The sequence below is a fragment of the Vitis riparia genome, chromosome 15, assembly GCF_004353265.1.
Source record: "Vitis riparia cultivar Riparia Gloire de Montpellier isolate 1030 chromosome 15, EGFV_Vit.rip_1.0, whole genome shotgun sequence".
NCBI lineage: Eukaryota > Viridiplantae > Streptophyta > Magnoliopsida > Vitales > Vitaceae > Vitis > Vitis riparia.
The window spans coordinates 21,821,249-21,840,695 of record NC_048445.1 but is presented as its reverse complement, the minus strand read 5'-3'; the positions used below and the strand labels follow the sequence as shown (position 1 = coordinate 21,840,695).

General features: G+C 43.5%; 2 protein-coding genes across 2 annotated transcripts; one reads left to right on the top strand and one right to left on the bottom strand.

Moving 5' to 3' along the window:
- The first annotated feature begins 6,922 nt into the window (after nt 1–6,922).
- Nucleotides 6,923–7,845, top strand: LOC117931786 (golgin subfamily A member 6-like protein 7). Its single transcript, XM_034852853.1, has 2 exons — nt 6,923–7,050; nt 7,142–7,845. Exons 1-2 carry the CDS (start codon nt 6,970–6,972, stop codon nt 7,715–7,717), a joined length of 657 nt encoding a protein of 218 aa, XP_034708744.1. The 5' UTR covers nt 6,923–6,969; the 3' UTR covers nt 7,718–7,845.
- Nucleotides 7,846–11,060: 3,215 nt separating this feature from the next.
- Nucleotides 11,061–12,923, bottom strand: LOC117931785. Its single transcript, XM_034852852.1, has one exon. The coding sequence runs from the start codon at nt 12,913–12,915 to the stop codon at nt 11,122–11,124; it is 1,794 nt and encodes a 597-aa protein (XP_034708743.1). The 5' UTR covers nt 12,916–12,923; the 3' UTR covers nt 11,061–11,121.
- Between the last annotated feature and the right edge of the window lie 6,524 nt (nt 12,924–19,447).

Genomic DNA, 19,447 nt, shown 5'->3' with positions numbered 1-19,447 from the left:
CAGCAAGCACAGCAGCCCATTTTTGGCTTTTGACCCGCGTTGCTCCCCATTATTTTATATTTGTGATCCCGATCATATTTTTATTCTTATATTATCTTGTATAATAATTTTTATTTAAAAAAAATGTTTGTACCATATGTTATCTTGTATAAAAATGTTTCAATTTTTATTTTATTCTCATATTAATGTTATGAGTGAGGTAAATGTATTATTTCATCATTGTATTTATTTTTTCAATTCACATTTATTGTTAACTTTTATATTTATTATAAGTATTTTAAATAAAATAAACTCAAAAGAAAATAATGATAGATTGTAGTTTCAAAAAAGAGATGCAGCTAGCTGGATTCGAACCTGGTTCAACATCATGATATGTTATTATAAGAACCAACTCTACCACCACTAAGTTTTTAACAAAAGTTAATTATAATTTATCTTAATTAAACAAAAAACATCAAAATAATAAATAAATGCACAAAAATTTAAAATTATGAATAATTGCGTAAAAAAACACCATAAATTATAATGTCGGGTTGATGGTGAGTCATCATTGGTTGTGTCATAATCACACCATTTTTTGTAAAGACATTGTTATTTAAAGAAAAACAGCATGAGGAGCATGAGGAGTAATATATGAACCTACTACTATTTCATAAAAGTAAACTAACCAACCTCTAATTTGAGCAAACCAATGTGATCAGATCCCCACATCCGAGACTCCGAATTGGACCTTTTTTTTTTTTTAAACCACATATCTCTATGAGACTCACCTAGCAGTGCCCTCCTCTTTCCATGTCGGCCCCCACAAGTCCCCTATCTGAAATGCCTCTTCGACTTCCCGATCTCAGAATGAGGCGAGCCATACCTTGATAGATTCGTCTCGACACCACGATGGTCGTACAATTTGGCGCGAGACAAAATTCCTATCCATTAAAAAGTTATCCCCTAAAAACCAATGAAATTTAACTTAAGCCTCCAAGGTTCCCGGGGACCCCACCATCTGATCAATCTAAAACTCTTCCAAGCGGCTTGCCACTTGGTGTCCCCTTAGGTTCCACCCTTCCCATTTTCATCCGTACCGTCCGATCGTCGATCCGATCCCTCGATCGTTCGATATCGGCCGTCGAAATTGATCATCACCGATCTTCCTCGTTTTCTCCCACGTGAAATATCTCCCCATTTTAGGATGATCGGCGCAAACGCTAATCCTTTTCGAGCCCCGAGGCCGAAGTTATGGCCAAAAACGCCTTTCCTCCCCTATCTCCTCATCCGTCCATCGAAAAGCTCATCTGAGCACACCGTTGCGATCCTTGCCTCGAGACTCGCAGTTTTAAAAAAAAATTGTCAAAAAACTCCACCCGGAGCCCTTGAAAAGTCCCCGAGAAACCCCCATTTTGACCTTTTCCTCTATCATCCTGTAATGTCGCGATCGAAACCTAAACTATTCATTAAAAAGCGTATCCAACCGTACGGATCGAAAGAACGTGTCGATTTTAGGGGGGGTCCACCCTCTGATCTTGACGACCATTCCCGAATACCTGGATTATAATACATCTATCAAAACCACCCTTTTTCCTTCGCATCCTTCCATCCAACACTCCATGTGCTGCACCTCTGTCATGCCCCATCCTCCTCATCATGTGGCGCCATCCCATTGGCCCACTTGTTTAACATTTTCAAGCCACCACCTTTTTCAATCAATGCAGCATCTTCACTCTTTTTTTTATCCGTCAATATACTAACCCCCACCCAACCCCACCCACCCAACCCAGCCCAGCCCAACCCACCCACGGCCATTTCATTTTTAATTAATTATTACATTTAAATTATTTTTAAGTTATTTATTTATTTAAGGAAATAATTACTTTCATTTGTTTTTTAACATCCCGGGCAATCTTCCCGCCATAGACGACCACCCCACCGTTCAACATTTTCAAAGGCAATAAGACCATTCTAACAAGGGGGCTTCCTCCAAGCAAGAAGGCCAGATGCAGCATGTTGAAGCTTGCTGGAGGTATGCTGGAGGTATGCTGGAGGTATGTTATGATTTCGTCTTTCTCTTTCTCTTTCTCTTGCTGGAGGTATGTTTTTTGACCTACTTTATTATATGTATGTTTGGGAATCCAGGCTTGCTTCGCTGCGGGCTGATGTTTCATGCGCTTGCTTTTTGGAAAAATGAGAAGAATTCCCCCCTGTATTTACGTTTACACGTTACTGCCTTTGAAAATGACTGACTGCAAATCTCTCTTTCACTTCTCTTTTCAGTTTCTCATGCATGTAATTTTATTATTTGATGTCATTCAAGATTCGGTATACAATTAGCTCTAATTGCAATTTTATTCGGCATATAATTAACTCTGATGAAATTGTGAAAAATTACTTGTTTAAATACAAAAGAGAAGTAGGCTTCCAGGACTTTGTCATACTGATTTTCTATTATGATCTCCTACTACAAAGAAACCACAAAGGAGAGGGACTTTGTTTAGGATAAGCCAAACCAAACCATCTTTCTGTTGGAGGAGGACTTCTCAGGTAAGTTTCCTATGGATTTCTGGTTCTCTACCGTATCACCATTCTTCTTTCCTTCTTGATGACTTTTGGGTATCATTGACTTGTTTGGGTGTGGACAATAATAGCTTGAATCCTTGAATCTGGTTCAGCTCTTCTACATGAGATTGGAAGATCACCATCTTCTATTTTGTCTTAAACCCATTGGTGCCAGATTATCTTAAATCCTCAACTTGGGAATGTCACTCTAGAACAGTTGGTCAGCATTTCTGGAAAGGAGCTTCTGTATCAGAATTCAGTTGGTCTAGTTATGGTTCATCCTTCCTTCTGAACTGCTGCCACGGTTCTTCAAAGAAGCATCTGAGTGAAGATGCGATTTTCCTGGTTTTTCAACAACTTGCCTAGATCCAAAGTTGATTGCCCCACTGACAAGAAGAATGGGTAATTAGGACCACAGAAGACATTGGAGGTTTTGACATTTTCAGTATCCATACCCAAGCTCTCTTCCTTCCATCACCTCCTCACATACATGTAACTTCTACATTACATGCATGACTATCTTTACTGAACCCCATGCAACCATCTTAAGTAGCAGTAATCTGAAGGTTGTTCATATGACTGACATCTAAGGCAGGTGGGTGCTCTTGGTGATGCCAAAGCGATATTTGGAATGCATAGTGATCATGAAACACCTGCAGACAGTATAGCATCTAGTTCAAAAACTCACCTACCTGCAATGTGCTCTTTTGAAGCCTGATTCCAAGGAAGCCAGACATGCTCATTTTGGTTTGTCTTCATCAGATCTCCATTTCAAGAAGCTTCTGTTCGGTCTGTTTCCACTTGGTATAGAGCAGCAACTTGATCAGAACTTGAAGAAAACTGATGAAATAGATGCATCCTGTTTCTTACCGTTTGGTCAACTAATTCTCATCGAGCAGCAGGTTTCTCAGAGTTGCTCTAGTGATACAGCTGGAATCAGCTCTAGTGATACGCCTAAGTTTTCAAATGCTTCTGCATCTGCACTTTATTAGGCTGTCCCCCGTCATCCATCAGCTGCAACATTTTACTCAACCTTGACTCCGCCAAGTGACTGCTTCAGAATTGAGGTCAACACCATTGCAGTTTCAGCCATACCCCCAGGCCCTACTCCACCATGGCCACTTTCCCATCTCTTGTGTGCTTTCTCTTGTTTTGGTGAGAGCCGTTTTTAATTTCAGTTATTTAAATTTTTTTCCATTCGAATAATTCCCAGATTTCAAAAAAATCATCCTTAATGTTGAGGCCTCGTATTCTCAGCAATCCTCGTAGTTGCCAAATGGATAAACATACGATCTCAACGAACACGAATTCCTGATTCAGCTGCTCCTGCAAAAGGCGTCCGGACGGGGGTGTCCGGACACACCTCCGACGGTTTTGTCAGCCATGGAAAGAAAGATAAAAGTAGATGGCACAGTTGGCCTTTTTCTAGGTATTGAGGAGCTTACCTTCTTCTTTGTGCGAAGGTTCATATATATACCATTTAGAAACTCTCTCTCCTTCATAAATGATGGAAGGCTTTTTGGTTTACCATGATTGCCACTAGGTGGTGGCAGGGACATCCTCATCCTACGAACGGCTGTCAGAGATAACGGGAAGTGACTAGCTGTCACTTCTGTCTTTTCGCTCTGCAGGTATCAGGATATGATTTGTGACAGGATATCAGAATGACGTAGTGAGGCACGCTTAGTCTGGCCAGCGATCAGGATGAACATATCCGGGTGGAACATGAAAGGTCGCCGGATGCGTAATGGCGGTGGTCCGGGATGAACGTATCCGTGTGGGACATGAAAGGTCGCCGGATGAGTGATGGAGGTGGTCCGGATAGGAAAGCGCGCCACGTGTATTCTTGGGGGAATCCGGATGTGGGTATTCCGGGTAGGAACACGTGCCACGTGTCGTCAGGGGACGTGTGCCACGTGTCATCAGGGATGGGTCCCTACAATGCCCCCCTTTTTAAGTTGTCGATTTTGCCCTAGCAAAATGGGCGGGTTAAAAAAGAATGATTGCCTCTTAAAACCGGGGTTCGCTTTTTGTTCTTACTGGGCCACGTGGCGAGCTGGGGCGAAAAGACAGGAGAGCCTTTATGGCGAGCCGCCGTCTCTGGGTATTCCCTAGGCAAATGTGTCGGTTTAATGATAGCGTTTTTCTGAACGCTTGGGATACTGAGGTGCTGTCTCTTATAAATATCAGGCTGTGGACTCCCGTTGCTTTTTCTTACTGCATCTTCCTTGTCATCGCTTCATTTGTCTGCTGTTTTGTCTTTGCTTGTGAGCGTACCGGCAGCATTCAGGTGGTGACGGTGACTGCATTTGTGGTTTTCGACCCTGTTTTCGAGTTTACACTTGGTACGCAACTCTATTCTGATTTCTTTCTTTCTCACATGCTCTTTTCTTGGTTTGCCTTTGATTCGCTTGGGAAGCTCTCTTTTTTTTTTTTTTTTTTTTTTTTTTTTTTTTTTTTTGTGTATGTTTGGAGTTTCTGCTGCCCCCTGCGCTTTTTTGCGTTTTGGTGGGGTATGGAATCTCCTGTGGGGTAGGGCTTGAGGTTTTGTGGGGTCGATTTCGCTTGTTTGACTTGCTGGGTTTCTTTCATGCAGATTGTGCTTCATCTTTGTACTGGAAAATGTCTGCTACCAAGGAAGTTACTTCAGCTCGCCCGTCTGGTGACGCTCGTGCTGAAAAGTCTGTAGAAAAGTTGGATGTAAAAGAATTTCGCGATCGGTTTTGCGTTCCTAATGGCGTGTCTGTAGAGCTGTTTGATGGAGAGGGCGTGTTGCCTGAGAAGCCGGAAAATAACGCGATACTCTTTACCAAGGAGCAGTTTAATGCTGGGCTTCGATTCCCTGTCCCGTCTCTGCTCAAGGAATTTCTGCATTTCACCCAGATTCCTCCAGTGTACGTACATCCCAACATGATCCGGGTGCTGATGGGGTGCAGCATCCTGAGCATGCTGTTCAACTTGGACCTCTCATTACTGGAGGTTCTTTTCGTTTACTCGATCAAGAAAGTGAAGAGTAACATCTTCAGCTTCGTCGCCAGCCTTCCATCCCTGCAACTGGTGACAAACCTACCAGATTCGAATAAAAAGGCCGCCAAGGGGCAGGTGCTGGTCAAGGGCGTATGGGCAGGTTTGTCTGAGCATCCGGACAGGCCCTTTGTTCCCAATCAGTCACTGAAGATTCCAGGTATAGCTAAGCTACTTTCTGCCTTTGCATAGTTTGTAAGTCAGCATTGTTTTTAGGTGGCTGACATATTCTGCTTTCTTGGGTGTAGACCAGGATAAGAGAGGAAAACTGGTGGAGTGGGTGGAGAAGGCTTCGTTCGATCGTTTGAACAAGCTTTTTGAAATAACTTCAGCCGAGCGGAGATGCGAACTGCTTCTTTCTGCGCAGAACCTCCGCTTGATCGTCCAGCAGCCTCAGGCATACGTGCTGAACATACTTCCCAGGCGGCTGCCTGAAGAAGTGGTAGTCGGGGAGCACTTTATTCTTGAAGACCTTCCTTTCTATGAGGGGGTACGGAAGGCAGATGCCCGGAAACGCAAGGCCCTTCTCAACGATCGGGAGAAGAAAAGACAAGAAGGGCTTCTGCGGAAGGCTCCGGGTGGGAAACGGACTGCGTCCTCTCCGCCTGCTGGTGCTCCAGCAAAAAAGAAGAAGAAGCTGAGTAAAAAAAGTAAGGGTAAGGCAATAAAAATCCCAACTCCTCCAAAAGAGTTTGTACCCCCTCCCATTGGCTATGAAAAAGAATGTAATATTGAAGAGCCGGAAAATCCTCTCCCGTCCTCTGTCTCAACCACTTTCGAATTTATTAGGGGCCTTAATCTTTCAGGGCCCTCGGTGGCGCCAGACGTTCGGATGGCTCTTCTGGCTGAGGAAGCAGCTTCAATAAATCAACCCGGCTCAGCTCACCCGGATGAGGTTGCCGACTTGCCTCCTGTTACACCCCCAACAGGAGAGATGGGGGCAGATAGCCAGGAGTTGCCTGTACATGAGCCAAGCCCTCGTCCTCTTGTGCCTGTGAAGGGGCCAACTAGGAGAAGGTTGCGTCTGGTACGCGACTTGAAGTCTGGCCTCGCTGGGCGGCTTCAGGGCCGGTTCACAGAAGGTATCGAAGTCAGCTGTTCATCCGTCCCGGAGGGTCATCCGGAAGGCGATGTAGTGGAGATGACGGAAGAGAGCCCGGCCGTCCCAGCGCTGGTGCCGGCTGAGGTTCCAATTCTGGCTCCGGCTGAGGTTCCGGTTCTGGCTCCGGCTGAGGTTCCGGTTCTGGCTCCGGCTGAGGTTCCACCCAGAGAGGCCCAGCCGGTTGAGAATGTTGAAGGTGTGGTTCCGGAGGAGGAATCACTCTCAATGCCTCCTTGGGAGAGGGTCCTTTTGATGATGCCACTTTCATCCCTGCTAACCCTTTCAGTTATGCGGAGATGGAAGAGAAGCTAAAACAGATTCCCTCTGTTGCAGACGCTGGGGTACCTTCAGCCCTGATGTTCGAGACAGTAGAGACGGTATAATTTACTTTTTAATTCCTTCGTCATGCTGATGCGCTTGTCGTGTGATTTGTAACTTGGTTTTTTTTGTTTGAGTATTTTCCTACAGCTGGTGAGTGGCCTTCGCGGTATGGTTCTTCAACGCAATCTTCTTTCTGACCTGCTGGAGACTGCTGAGTATACAAAATCTTTTGTGTCTCAGCGAAAAAATGATGAAGAGAAATTGCGCTTGAGAGTGGAGCAGGCTGAAGCCAGTTCATCTACTGCTCGAGAGGAGAACAAGGTTCTTCGGGAGGAGAACGAGGTTCTTCGAGAGAAGAACGAGGTTCTTCGAGAGGAGGTTGCTGAGGTAAAGAGCCGGGAGGATTCTATGGAAGTTCGCCTGTTTGAGGCGGAGGAGGAGATGGCTCTTTTGAGGAGGGAGGTGAGGCACCTCCGGACAGAGGTGTCTATTGAGAGACGGCAGAGAGAAGAGTTGCAGTTGCGTTTGTCAACGCAAAAGGAAGAGCTGGAGGGTGAATTTGCTGCGGAGAGGGGGGAACTTGAAGCGGAGTACCAGAAGCAAGTTGATGAAATGTACTTGTTCGGCTACCGCTGCTGTATGAAGAAACATGGCATCAAACGGGACGTTCCTTCAATTCCTCCGGGTGAATTGGAGAAACTGCACAGCAAACCTGCTCAATGACAGCTTTTCCTTTTTGTGAAAGAAAATCTACTATCTTCTTTCTATACCTTTGTAGTCCGGAGGTCTTTTTGTGTATGATTCATTCCACAAATATCAATAAAAATACACCTATTCATTTTGTATTTCTATTTTTTGCCTCATCTTTCACTGGTAATACTGCTTTAAATTAGATACATTCCATGGTCGCTGTAATGGGGTTCCATCCAACTTCTGTAGATGATAGGCTCCACTTTCACTTGTTTTAGATACTATGTAGGGGCCTTCCCAATTGGCTTGGAACTTTCCTGCCCCTATGTCAGCAGTATTTTCAAAAACTTTTCTAAGGACTAGCGTACCATTTTTGAAGCTTCTGGGCTTTACTTTGCGATTGTAGTGAGCTGATGCCCTTTGCTGATAGTCTGCCATCCGGATGGCTGCAGTTTCTCTTATTTCGTCCGCCCAGTCCAAATTTCCCTAATTCTACATTTGCATCATCCTGCCTTCCTATTTCGGTTCGGATAGTGGGTAGGCCAATTTCGGTGGGAATGATTGCGTCCATTCCGTATGCGAGGGCGAAGGGAGTATTGCCTGTTGGACGTCCGGGTGTGGTTCGATAAGCCCATAGGACGCCGGGTAGCTCCTCCACCCATTTTCCTTTGGCTTGCTCGAGTCTTTTCTTCAAGGCAGTGACTAGAGTCTTGTTTGTGGCCTCCGCTTGCCCATTACTTTGAGGATAGCGTGGTGTAGAATATGAGTTCCGAATATTGAGTTCTGAACAGAACTTTCGGAAAATCTTGCTATCAAACTGTGGACCGTTGTCTGCTATGATTGTTTGGGGAATTCCGAAGCGACAAATGATGTTCTTCCATACGAATTTGGTGACATCCTTGTCTTTGATGCTAGCATATGCTTCGGCTTCTACCCACTTACTGAAGTAGTCTGTGGCGACAAGCAGGAATTTCTTCTGGGCAGGTGCGGCTGGTAGAGGTCCTACTATGTCCATGCCCCACTGTGCAAAGGGCCATGGACCTGAGATCGTTTTCAACTCTCCCGATGGCATGTGTAGTATGGGGGCGTGCCTTTGACATTTGTCGCATTTTTTGACGTATGCTGCCGCGTCTTTTTTCATCGTAGGCCAGTAATAACCTTGCGAATGGGCTCTATGTGCCAGTGATCGCCCTCCAGCATGGTTCCCACATACTCCCTCGTGCAACTCAGCTAATACATAAAGTACTTCTGAATGTTTCAAACATCTGAGGTAGGGGCCTGTAAAGGATCGCTTGTACAGGTGCCCTTTAACCAGGGTGAAGCGGGCGGCTTGCACCCGGATCTTGTGTGCTTGTTTAGATTCTTCAGGCAGGGTGCCTGTTCGGAGGTATTCAATGATATCTTTCATCCACCCTTCGTCATCTGTTTCGCCTGCCTTAATGGTGTTGCAAGTGGAGGTTTCCGTGATGGAAGGTTTGGCTTGTAAATATATAGGCAGTAGTATTGCTTCTTTGGTGGGAAGGGAGGCAGCTATACCTGCCAGGGCGTCGGCGCGCGCATTTTCGTTCCGCCTGATTTTTTCAATTGTCCACTCTGTGAATCGTTGCAAAGTATCTTTTACTTTGTTTAAGTATTGTGCCATGCGCTCATCTTTGGCTTCGTATTCGTTTTGAACGTGTCTTACCACGAGTTGGGAATCGCTATAGACTCGAAGCCTAGAGACGGATAAAGCCAGGGCGAGATCCAATCCGGATAGGATGGCCTCATACTCTGCTTCATTGTTAGAGGCTTGGAACCCCAGCCGGATGGCTTGCTCCAGCTGTTCTCCGGTTGGGGATTGTAGGAGGAGCCCTACTCCGGAGCCGGATGATCGTGAGGCTCCATCAACCCGCAATGTCCACCATTGTTTTTCGCTTGATTCGTCATGTTGGATGGGCTTTCGAGAGTATTCCAACACGAAGTCAGCCATTACTTGGCCTTTTATGGACAATCTGGGTTGGAACTCTATTCCAAATTCACTCAACTCTATGGCCCATTGAAGCATTCTCCCGGTTAGGTCCGGCTTGTGTAAGATATTGCGAAGGGGTTGGTCAGTTAATACGACCACTGGGTGTGCTTGAAAATAAGGGCGGAGTTTCTGGGCGGCACTTCGAAGAGCTAAGGCCGTCAGTTCTATCTTTGAATATCTGGTTTCAACATCTGCCAACGCTCTGCTGATGTAGTAGATGGGTTTCTGCTCCTTGGGCGATGGGCAGCGGAATAAGACAGCGCTAACTGCCCACTCTGAGACAGCCAGGTACACATACAGTTTTTCTCTGGGGATGGGGCTGCTTAGGATGGGTGGTTGCATGAGGCGTTGCTTGATTTTTTCAAAAGCGTTTTGACAGCTGTCTGTCCATCCGCTGGGTCCTGCTTTACGGATTGCCAGGAAGAAGGGCTGTAGCTCATCGGTGAAACGGGCTATAAAACGTCCTAGAGCGACAAGCTTGCCTGTGAGGCGTTGTAATTCCTTTTTGTTCCTGGGGGTGACGTCTCTACGACTGCCTTGACTTGTTCTGGGCTCACCTCTATTCCCCTTTGACTGACCATAAAGCCTAGGAATTTCCCAGCACTCACGCCAAAGGCGCATTTGGAAGGGTTCAACTTCATGTCGAACTTCCTTAAGAGGTGGAAAACTTCTTGTAAGTGGAGAACATGCTCTTCACGAGTTTTGCTTTTGACCACGACGTCATCAATATACACTTCCACTGTGCGGCCAATTAGAGGTTTGAATATCTTTGTCATCAGTCTTTGATAAGTGGCGCCAGCGTTTTTGAGACCAAATGGCATGACTTTGTAACAGTAAAGTCCATGTGGCGTTATGAAGGCTGTTTTTTCTTGATCATCTGGGGCCATGGGGATTTGGTGATATCCGGAGAAAGCGTCCAGAAAGGAGAGCATCCCTTGCCCGGCGGTAGAATCCACAATCTGATCTATTCGTGGCAAAGGGAAACTGTCTTTTGGGCATGCTTTATTGAGGTTGGTATAGTCGACGCAGACCCGCCATTTGCCCTCTTTCTTGGGTACGACTACTACATTTGCCAACCAGTCTGGATATTCCACTTCTTTGATGAATCTGGCCTCCAGTAGTTTGTCAATCTCCATCCGGATGACTTTTTGTCTGTCCGGGTGAAAACGTCTGACCTTTTGCCGGATGGGTTTTGCCATTGGTAAAATGTTAAGCTTATGCGAGACTATCGAGGGGTGAATTCCCTTCATATCAGAGTGTGTCCATGCGAAAACGTCATGGTTTTGTCGGAGGATGTCTTGGATGCTCTGGGTTTCTTCGGGCGTTAAAAGGGAACTTATATAGTAAGATGAGAATCTTCTTCTGAAATTTGTACTGTTTGTAAGGGATCTGCTGCCGGGGGATCTCTGTCCGCCGGATACAGTGACTGCTATTGGTCGAGCGCATGGGTGGATTCGGGGAGGGGTTCATTCTCCCGACTGGTCCCTGCTTCTCTTGCTATCTGGTAGCATTGGCGAGCGGCTAGCTGGCTGCCGTATAGGTTGGTTTGCCCATCTTCAGTGAGAAAGCTCACCATCTGATGATATGTGGAGGGGATGGCCTTCATACAGTGTAGCCATGTACGTCCCAAGATAACATTGAAGGGTGATAGATCTTGGACTACCGAAAATTGAACGTTGAGAGTGACTGGGCCAGCTTGGACTGGTAGCACAATGTCTCCCAATGAGGTAGTTGATGCCCCGTTGAATCCGGACAAAATCCTTCCAGGGTTTTCGAGACCGACTAAGTTGTGTCCCATGTGGCTTATGACTGACGCTTGCACCAGATCAGCTGAGCTACCTGGGTCAATTAAGATGCGTCTTACGTCGAATTTGTCTATCCCCAAGGATAGAATGAGGGCATCACGGTGCGGACGTAATATCCGCGTGGGGTCTACTGGAGGAAAAATGATCGTTCCGTCTATGGGGTGCGGGCCTCCTTCGGTTATCCCAGGTCGGATGGAATTGATACGCTCACGCACCATCGCTTCCCGCAACAACCTCTGCCTTTTTCGCTTGGAATTGAGCTCTTCATCCGACGGGCCTCCATTAATGTAATTTATGACGGCTTTGGGGGCGGCCGGAGCCATGGGGGCCCCAGAATCGCGGCCCCGGGAGGCATCTCCATCTCTAGCATCTGTACGGAGGTATTGCCTTAAATGACCCGCCTTTATAAGCCTTTCCACCAAATATTGGAGGCTTCTGCACGTCTCCGTTGTATGGCCGTGCTCCTTATGGTAAGCGCATTTTTTGCTATGGTCTCTCCTGGATGGATCCGATCCGAGGGGTCTGGGCCACCTGAAATCGGACATGCTCTGGATCATAGGGAGAAGCTTCTCATAAGTTATAGAGAGTGGTGTGAGGGGTGGCATTTCCGGGCGGCTTGGTCCTTCTTGCCTTCGATCGGATGGTCTTGGCCTGTCCGGAGGTTTAGTGCTTCCCTCTGTAGTACCCTTGGATGCCTGTCCGGCCACCAATACTTGCTGGGTGGCTGCCCGTACGTCATCTTCAAGCATTGAGTATTTGTTTGCACGTCGAAACAAGTCGTCCATTGTCATAGGAGGCTTTTTTGCTAGTGACTCAAAAAAGGGAGTGCCTGGGCAAATACATCGTTTGAAAATCTGTAGGACAGCGTCCATGCTGCAAGCTTCCACTTGTAGGACAGCCTGGCCAAATCGTTTCACGAACTCCCTCAAGGATTCGTTATCCTTCATTTTTATGTTTTGCAAGGTGCTGATGTTTTGCTTATGTCGGGCGGAGCATAAGTATTGTCCCACGAAAGCTTCTGAAAGGTCTCTGAAATTATCCACCGAATTAGGAGGTAGGCGATGGAACCATGAAAGAGCCTGTCCTTGCAGACTGGCAGGGAATACTTTGCACAGCAGTGGGTCGTTGCCTATGTCGAGGGTCATGAGCTGTCGATAGTGCATGATATGGTCAAAGGGGTCACTGCACCCATCGTATGTGGAAAACTTTGGTACGAGAAATCCCCTTGGGGGTTCGTAATGAATGATATGAGAGCAGAAAGGCGTGGAGAGCATGTCATCCAACCTTTTGCTAATGGAGCCCATGGGTGGCTCGCTCAGGAGATTTTTCCCAATGGTTCGTACCGCTTGGTGCGGTGGAGCGTTCTGCATCATGGGGGTGACCAAGGGGTCACGGTGCGAAAGAGCGTTCTGTGGCATGGGGGTGACCGTAGGATCATGGTGCACTCCCCTGCGATGGTCGTCGGTGGCTTGGGCCTGCCAGTTTGCTGGGGGCCCAGTCTCGCGCGCATGGCGCCCGACAATTGGGATCTTCTGTCACGTCGTCTTTTTGACGAGAAGTGGGTGGAATCTGAGCTCTCTTCACGGGGAGCTCGAGGCATAGGCGTGTGTGGCTCATGCGGCCTAGCGCTGCGTGTTTCAGGGATTGCTTCCGCTGTTCCAGGGTAAATCGACTCCTGGTGAGCCCTTGAGTTGGCCACCTGGTCCCGGGAGTGCTGACGACGGGGAACTCCTGTCGACGATGCCTGGATACGTAGTATTGCATTTTCTTCTCTTAACCTCGTCGTCTCCTGGAGGAGAGTTTGTAGTTGGCGCTCGCTCGCTAACTGCCTTCTTTCGATGGCTTGGCGCCATTCAGAATTATCTTCCTCTCTTCTTCCAGATGAATGCTTTGGGAAGGCGTAGCCATTTCTGCTATTTACTGAATCAGCGAAAAAACGTTCCCACAACGGCGCCAATTGAGGCTCGTATTCTCAGCAATCCTCGTAGTTGCCAAATGATAAACATACTGATCTCAACGAAACGATCCTGATTCAGCTGCTCCTGCAAAAGCGTCCGACGGGTGTCCGGACACACCCTCACGTTTTGTCAGCCATGGAAAGAAAGATAAAGTAGATGGCACAGTTGGCTTTTCTAGTATTGAGGAGCTTACCTTCTTCTTTTGCGAAAGTTCATATATATACCATTTAGAAACTCTCTCTCCTTCATAAATGATGGAAGTTTTGGTTTACAATATGCCACTAGGTGGTGCAGGGACATCCTCATCCTACGAACGGCTGTCAGGATAACGGAAGTACTAGCTGTCACTTCTGTCTTTTCGCTCTGCAGGTATAGGATATATTTGTGACAGGATACAGAATGACGAGTGAGGCACGCTTATCTGCCAGCGATCAGGATGACATATCCGGGGAAATGAAGGTCGCCGATCGTAATGCGGTGGTCCGAATGAAGTATCCGTGTGGGACATGAAAGGTCGCCGGATGAGTGATGAGTGTCCGGTAGGAAGCGCGCCACTGTATTCTTGGGGAATCCGATGTGGTAATTTCGTTATTTAAAGTTCCAGTGTCGTCAAGTTGCCACGTGTCATCAGGATTCCTACCTTAAGACTTTTTTCTAAGATCCATTTTTTTTTTTAATAAAACACTTGCTGCCAAGTAAGTGGCATGCATTTTCTTTGTTTCTTTTAATAATTTTCATGAATAATTTTTATGATTTGAAAAATAATGGAATTTGATGAATTAATTCATACAAAATTTAATTGGGCTTTGGTTGGGGGCCAACTATTGGCTCCAACTATTTCCATTATTTTTCCTTAGAAAATAAAGTGAAGTGTATGATTATGCACTAACCTTTTTCTTACACGATAGCATTCAGCTTGCAGCTAAGGTACATCCCTAAATCTATCTTGCTTATTCATTCTTTATTTTCATGATTCTTATATTTTGGTATCCAATGATTATGTTGCTTATTCATGGTTCATCATCGTACCTTCCCGATAAGTAACTTGATTCCTAAACTCAAACTCGATTTTTATTTCTTATTTTATTTTTCTTTTAAAAATAAAATAAAAATAAGTGATTATTCCAAGTTTTTTTTAAAAATCAAATAAAAAACATATCACGCCATTGTGGGAACACGTGAAAAATATTAGTTCACGCTGTGTTTTGAAGAAAATATTGTAATTGAAAAAAGCTTCAACTATTTGTTTCAATGGTAAAAAAATAAGGATATTGCTATATAATATTTATTTATTCATTGTTATTTTAGAGGATGATTTGTGCTAATGTTAAATGTAACATCAAGTTTACATATTTATTGTTTCAATGGATGATTTGTTTCATGCATATAAAGCTATTCACTCTAACTTTCTATATATTTTTTGCTTAGGGAGCAACTAAAAATGGAAATCGGTATTTTCTACAATTTTTTAAAATAATAATAATTATTTTGAAATATATCATTACAAATTGTTGTTTAAAAAATAAATACAAACATCTTATGCTACTTATGATTGCGTTAAATATTACTCTTTTTTTGTATATATATTTTTTATATTTAACTTGTCTTTCAAATTACAGAATTTTTATATTCAACTCATCCTTTAAAAGGACAATTCCATTTTATACATTTAACCCGTCTTTTTAAATACTGAGTTCATCTTTTTTATACTCTAAACTCATCTTTCAAAATATGTGGGATTCCACGTGTACTCTATAAAGGAGGCAGAAATTGCTTGCGACCTTTTTTTTTTTTTTCTTTCCAATCTTCTATTTTAACTAATAGCTTTCAAGAGGGTAGGTTTTTTTATTTAAAAAGGTCAAAACACTGTAGTCAAATGTGAAACATTCTTCTTATTTTTTTCCTTCCACATGAATGAGTAAAAAAGGAGGTTAATGCATGTGCCAAATCCCGTTTTCTTTTTTTGAAAAAAGAAATAATAAAAAATAACGGCAGGTTCTCACCAAAACAAGAGATGGGAAAGTGGCCAATGCCATCATTTTTCATGTTATTTTATCTATTTGATTTATTTTGCATATTCTGTATTTATTTTTCATAAAAAAGCTTATTTATTACATAAATTATATTCAATTCCCTACTTTTTAAAATGTTTGCTATTTAGTAAACCAATTCAATATTTGGATTTCTTTCCTTGTTAGTTTCATTTTGTTTCCCTTAGTTTTTTAAATTCAAAAACAATGGGCCGCTAATATTTTAAACTTATTTACGCCTATTTTGTTTTAACTTGCCGTTTTTAGCACTAATTTCCAATATGCTTTCAGGGCTACTGCTTAGAGCATAGACTTCCACAACATTGGTTAGATTAAAGGGATTGTATGTTGGGAACATGAGTTAATCTACCTTCCTTATCTTTCTTCCACCTTACCATGCACCAGAAAAATAAACTAAAACAAAAATTACACTAATGCAAAAACTTTTGAAATGGTATGGAATCCATAACTTAACGTCTTTCAAGGAACCCATATGTTAAATTATGTATAATGCAAAAACGAAACTTTAATCTTTATTACATAAATAATAAATTCAATAAACTTTAATCTTTATTGCATAAATAATAAACTTTTAATATTAATTTCAAAAGAGATACTAACACAAATATAGGTTAAATTAGTTAATTTATTTGCAATTATCCTAGAAATATCACCATTTCATCCATGTAATTTCTACACAAATCAAAAACTTCCATTTCCTAATCAAAAGCATGACAACACTTTTAGATTAATAGAAATGCTACATAAAACTCCTTTCCAAGTACAGTTTTCTAACACACCTAAATCCGAGTATTAAAAACCTGCAATCATTTTAGTTCACCATTCATTACATCTATATGCAAATAAGTGACGTTGTTTTGTTGCCAAATAAATACGCTAAAATAATTCCTAAGTGTCCATACATAGTAACTTTTTCATGATTCATATTCCTTAAGAGAAATCATTGTTTAAACATACTACTATTTTTCTATGATATGCTAACCATTGTTTTGCAAAGTTTGTTTTTCATCCCATAGCCAAAAGGGATGAATGAATGGATGTTTTTTATTTAGTTGTGTTGGTATGATATTTTTATTTTTGTTCTCTACATGGGGGTTGTATACTCCACAAGGAGTATAAGATTTTTTTTATTCTAATGTAGAAATCTTGTTTTTATTTTTAATAAATTTGTTGTAAAAATTTATGTTTTTATCAATCTTAGTAACCCTTTGAGAGCATGGAGGCAATCTTAGTAACAAAAATAAGTCAATTTTTTGACAGAATGATAGTTGGAGCGGAGTTTTAATGACTCTTGAATTGGAGATTGTCGAGACATTGAGTGATCAACCGTTCATCTAGCTTACATTGCTAGAAAAAATTCCACCAATGCATCCAATGGTTGTGATGGTAATGAGGGCAATTATTTGGTTTTATGGGTATTTTATGGTTTTTTTTTTGTAATTCTTTTAACCTTGATTTTGTTGTAGGCTTTTTTCTTTTGTATGATTGGATTTTTTGAAAAATCCAATATTGATTGAAATATCCAATATTGAGTAAATATGCAATAGGATCCCTAAGGCCATCGTGTTGGAGTCGAGCTAATTGGAGTTAGGTTCGTCCAACTTCACTATAGTCATGCGGACTTCTTCCCTACACAGAAGGATGTCTGGACAGGTTGTCCTTGTTTCTGGGAGAGAATGAGCGTGTGTACCTTGTTCGTGCTTAAGGGGTTTATATAGAGACGATGACACCATCATTATCTTTCTTGTAATGATGATTTGTCGATGGAAATCGAGACTTGATAGGACAGTCAACACCGTCACTACTGCGTGGGCTTCGCAATCACATCAAGTAAGGGTTGCTGATTAGTGCTTTTTGCTCATTGTCGTGTTAAAATATTGGATTGTGTAGCTGACTGTCCATTTAGCTTGTCAATGTTTGGGATTATGTGTAACAATTGATTGACATGGACTTTTAGGTGTAAATGGCGTCTAGTGCGCCGCTCAGACATCAGGCGTCTAGGTCATCGCTCAGACATCAAGTGTCTAGTCTGGCGCTCAAACATCAGGTGTCTAGGCGGACGCTCAGACATAAGGTGTGGTTGACCATGCATGTTAGAAATCTTGAGGATTTGACTGAATTGATTTTCCCGTTTGACAGGTCCACCTGGCTTAGTCTGTCCATTCCGTCTGGCACAGTGAGCTCATTTGAAAGGTCAGCCAACTTGGTCTTTCCATTCCATCTGACATTGTGGCAGAAGGAAAACTTCTCACTTTTGGTGCTAGACAAAGCTTATTTTGGTCTAGACGGAGTAATTCGATATGAGTTATATGTTTGCCCTGGTTGGCCAAAGGGTCTTGAGTTTGGGAATGATACGTGGACGGAAGCCCCCTCACAATGCCCTCTAATTTGCCTTTATCCGGTAGGTTAGCTATCGGGTTGAGTCAAGATAGATTATCTGTTTTCAAGTTTTTCGGCACTAAGGGGCGCATGCCACTTCGGCAAGGCTTCCGTCAGGTACTTCGGATATTGTTATTGCCTACATTCTTAGTATGTAGGATTACATAACTTTTGAGACAACAAAAGTAGTAGGTTGTCTCCCATTTTTCCTCTTATTTTACCTTAGTCTAGTCTCTCGTTTTATAACGATATCTCTGTTGTCCTCGAGGTGGTAGCCCGAGTTTGAAACCTTATGCAGCAGTGCACTCACCTTTTCCACCGGTTGGAAGCCGCCTAGATCATGAGGGCAAATGTTGCCCATAATGTGGATGAGAACGAGGATCTCCTTGCCAACTTGGAGATGATGAAGAGTGAGGTTGGTGCTGCCTAGGAACTGGCTGAAGAAGGTGTCAATCTGTTGAGGAAGGCCGAGGAGGAGAAAAAAGGTGTCTTAGGCTGAAGCTCATCGACTGGCTAAGGAGAAGACGACTATGGCGGCCGAGAAAGAGAAGGTTGAAGAAGAAGTTGTCCACCTGAGGTAAGAACTGCAAGATAGTTGAGTAGGGTTTGATTCTTTGTATTTCTTTACTTTGGCTCACTGAAGCCTAGCCTTCCATACTTGTAATAAGCAATTTTACTGATAATACAGCTTTAGGTTGGTCACATTCTGTGGGCGGAGCAAGGGTACTCCATCTAAAGTCTGGAGGTGGTATGCCCCCGAGTCTCATGCTCATGCTTTAATTACATCATATTACCCTTCCCAATTAGATTGCGATTTTTCGGTTCCTGCTTTAGCTGTATTCTCGAAGACTCTTCTAAGGACTAAAGATCCTGATCGGAAAAATCGTGCTCATGCCCTTTTGTTGTACTTATCAATTGCCTTATGATGGTATGAAGCTATCCGGATAGCCGGCTCTCCTCGCAATTCGTCTGCCTAATCCAATTGTCTTATAAGTTCTTCATCATTGTCCCTTTGGTCTTGCACGACAGTTTTGATAGTAGGCATGACAATCTTAGTTGGAATAATGGCTTTCATCCCATAAGCAAGGGCGAAAGGAGTGGCCCCCGTTCGTCGCCTGGATGTTGTTCGGTAAGCTCATAAGACTCCGGGTAGCTCGTTGACCCACTTTTTTTTTCCCCTTCCAACATTTTCTTTAGTGATTTCAATAGGGTTTTGTTTCTCACCTCCGCTTATCTGTTGCTTTGTGGATAACGAGGTGTTGAGTATAGGTTCTTGATGTTTAACTTCGAGCAGAATGTTCAATAGACAATACTGTTGAACCGTGGCCCATTATTCGTAACAATCGCTCGTGGAACTTCGAATCGACATACAATGTTTTTCTAGATGAACTTGGAGACATCTTTATCTTTGATGCCGACATAGGCTTCTGCCTCCACTTGTTGAAATAGTCGGTTGCAACGAGCAAAAATTTCTTTTGTGTTGCTGCAATGGGCAAGTGCCTGACTATGTCCATCCCCCACTATACAAATGACCAAGGACTTGTGATTGGGTTGATCACTTC

Coding starts and splice junctions, on each gene's coding strand:
- LOC117931786 (XM_034852853.1), top strand. CDS start 6,970: ATGGAAGAGAAGCTAAAACAGATTCCCTCTGTTGCAGACGCTGGGGTA. Junction 7,051..7,141: donor TGTTCGAGACAGTAGAGACG/GTATAATTTACT, acceptor ATTTTCCTACAG/CTGGTGAGTGGCCTTCGCGG.
- LOC117931785 (XM_034852852.1), bottom strand. CDS start 12,915: ATGCCACAGAACGCTCTTTCGCACCGTGACCCCTTGGTCACCCCCATG.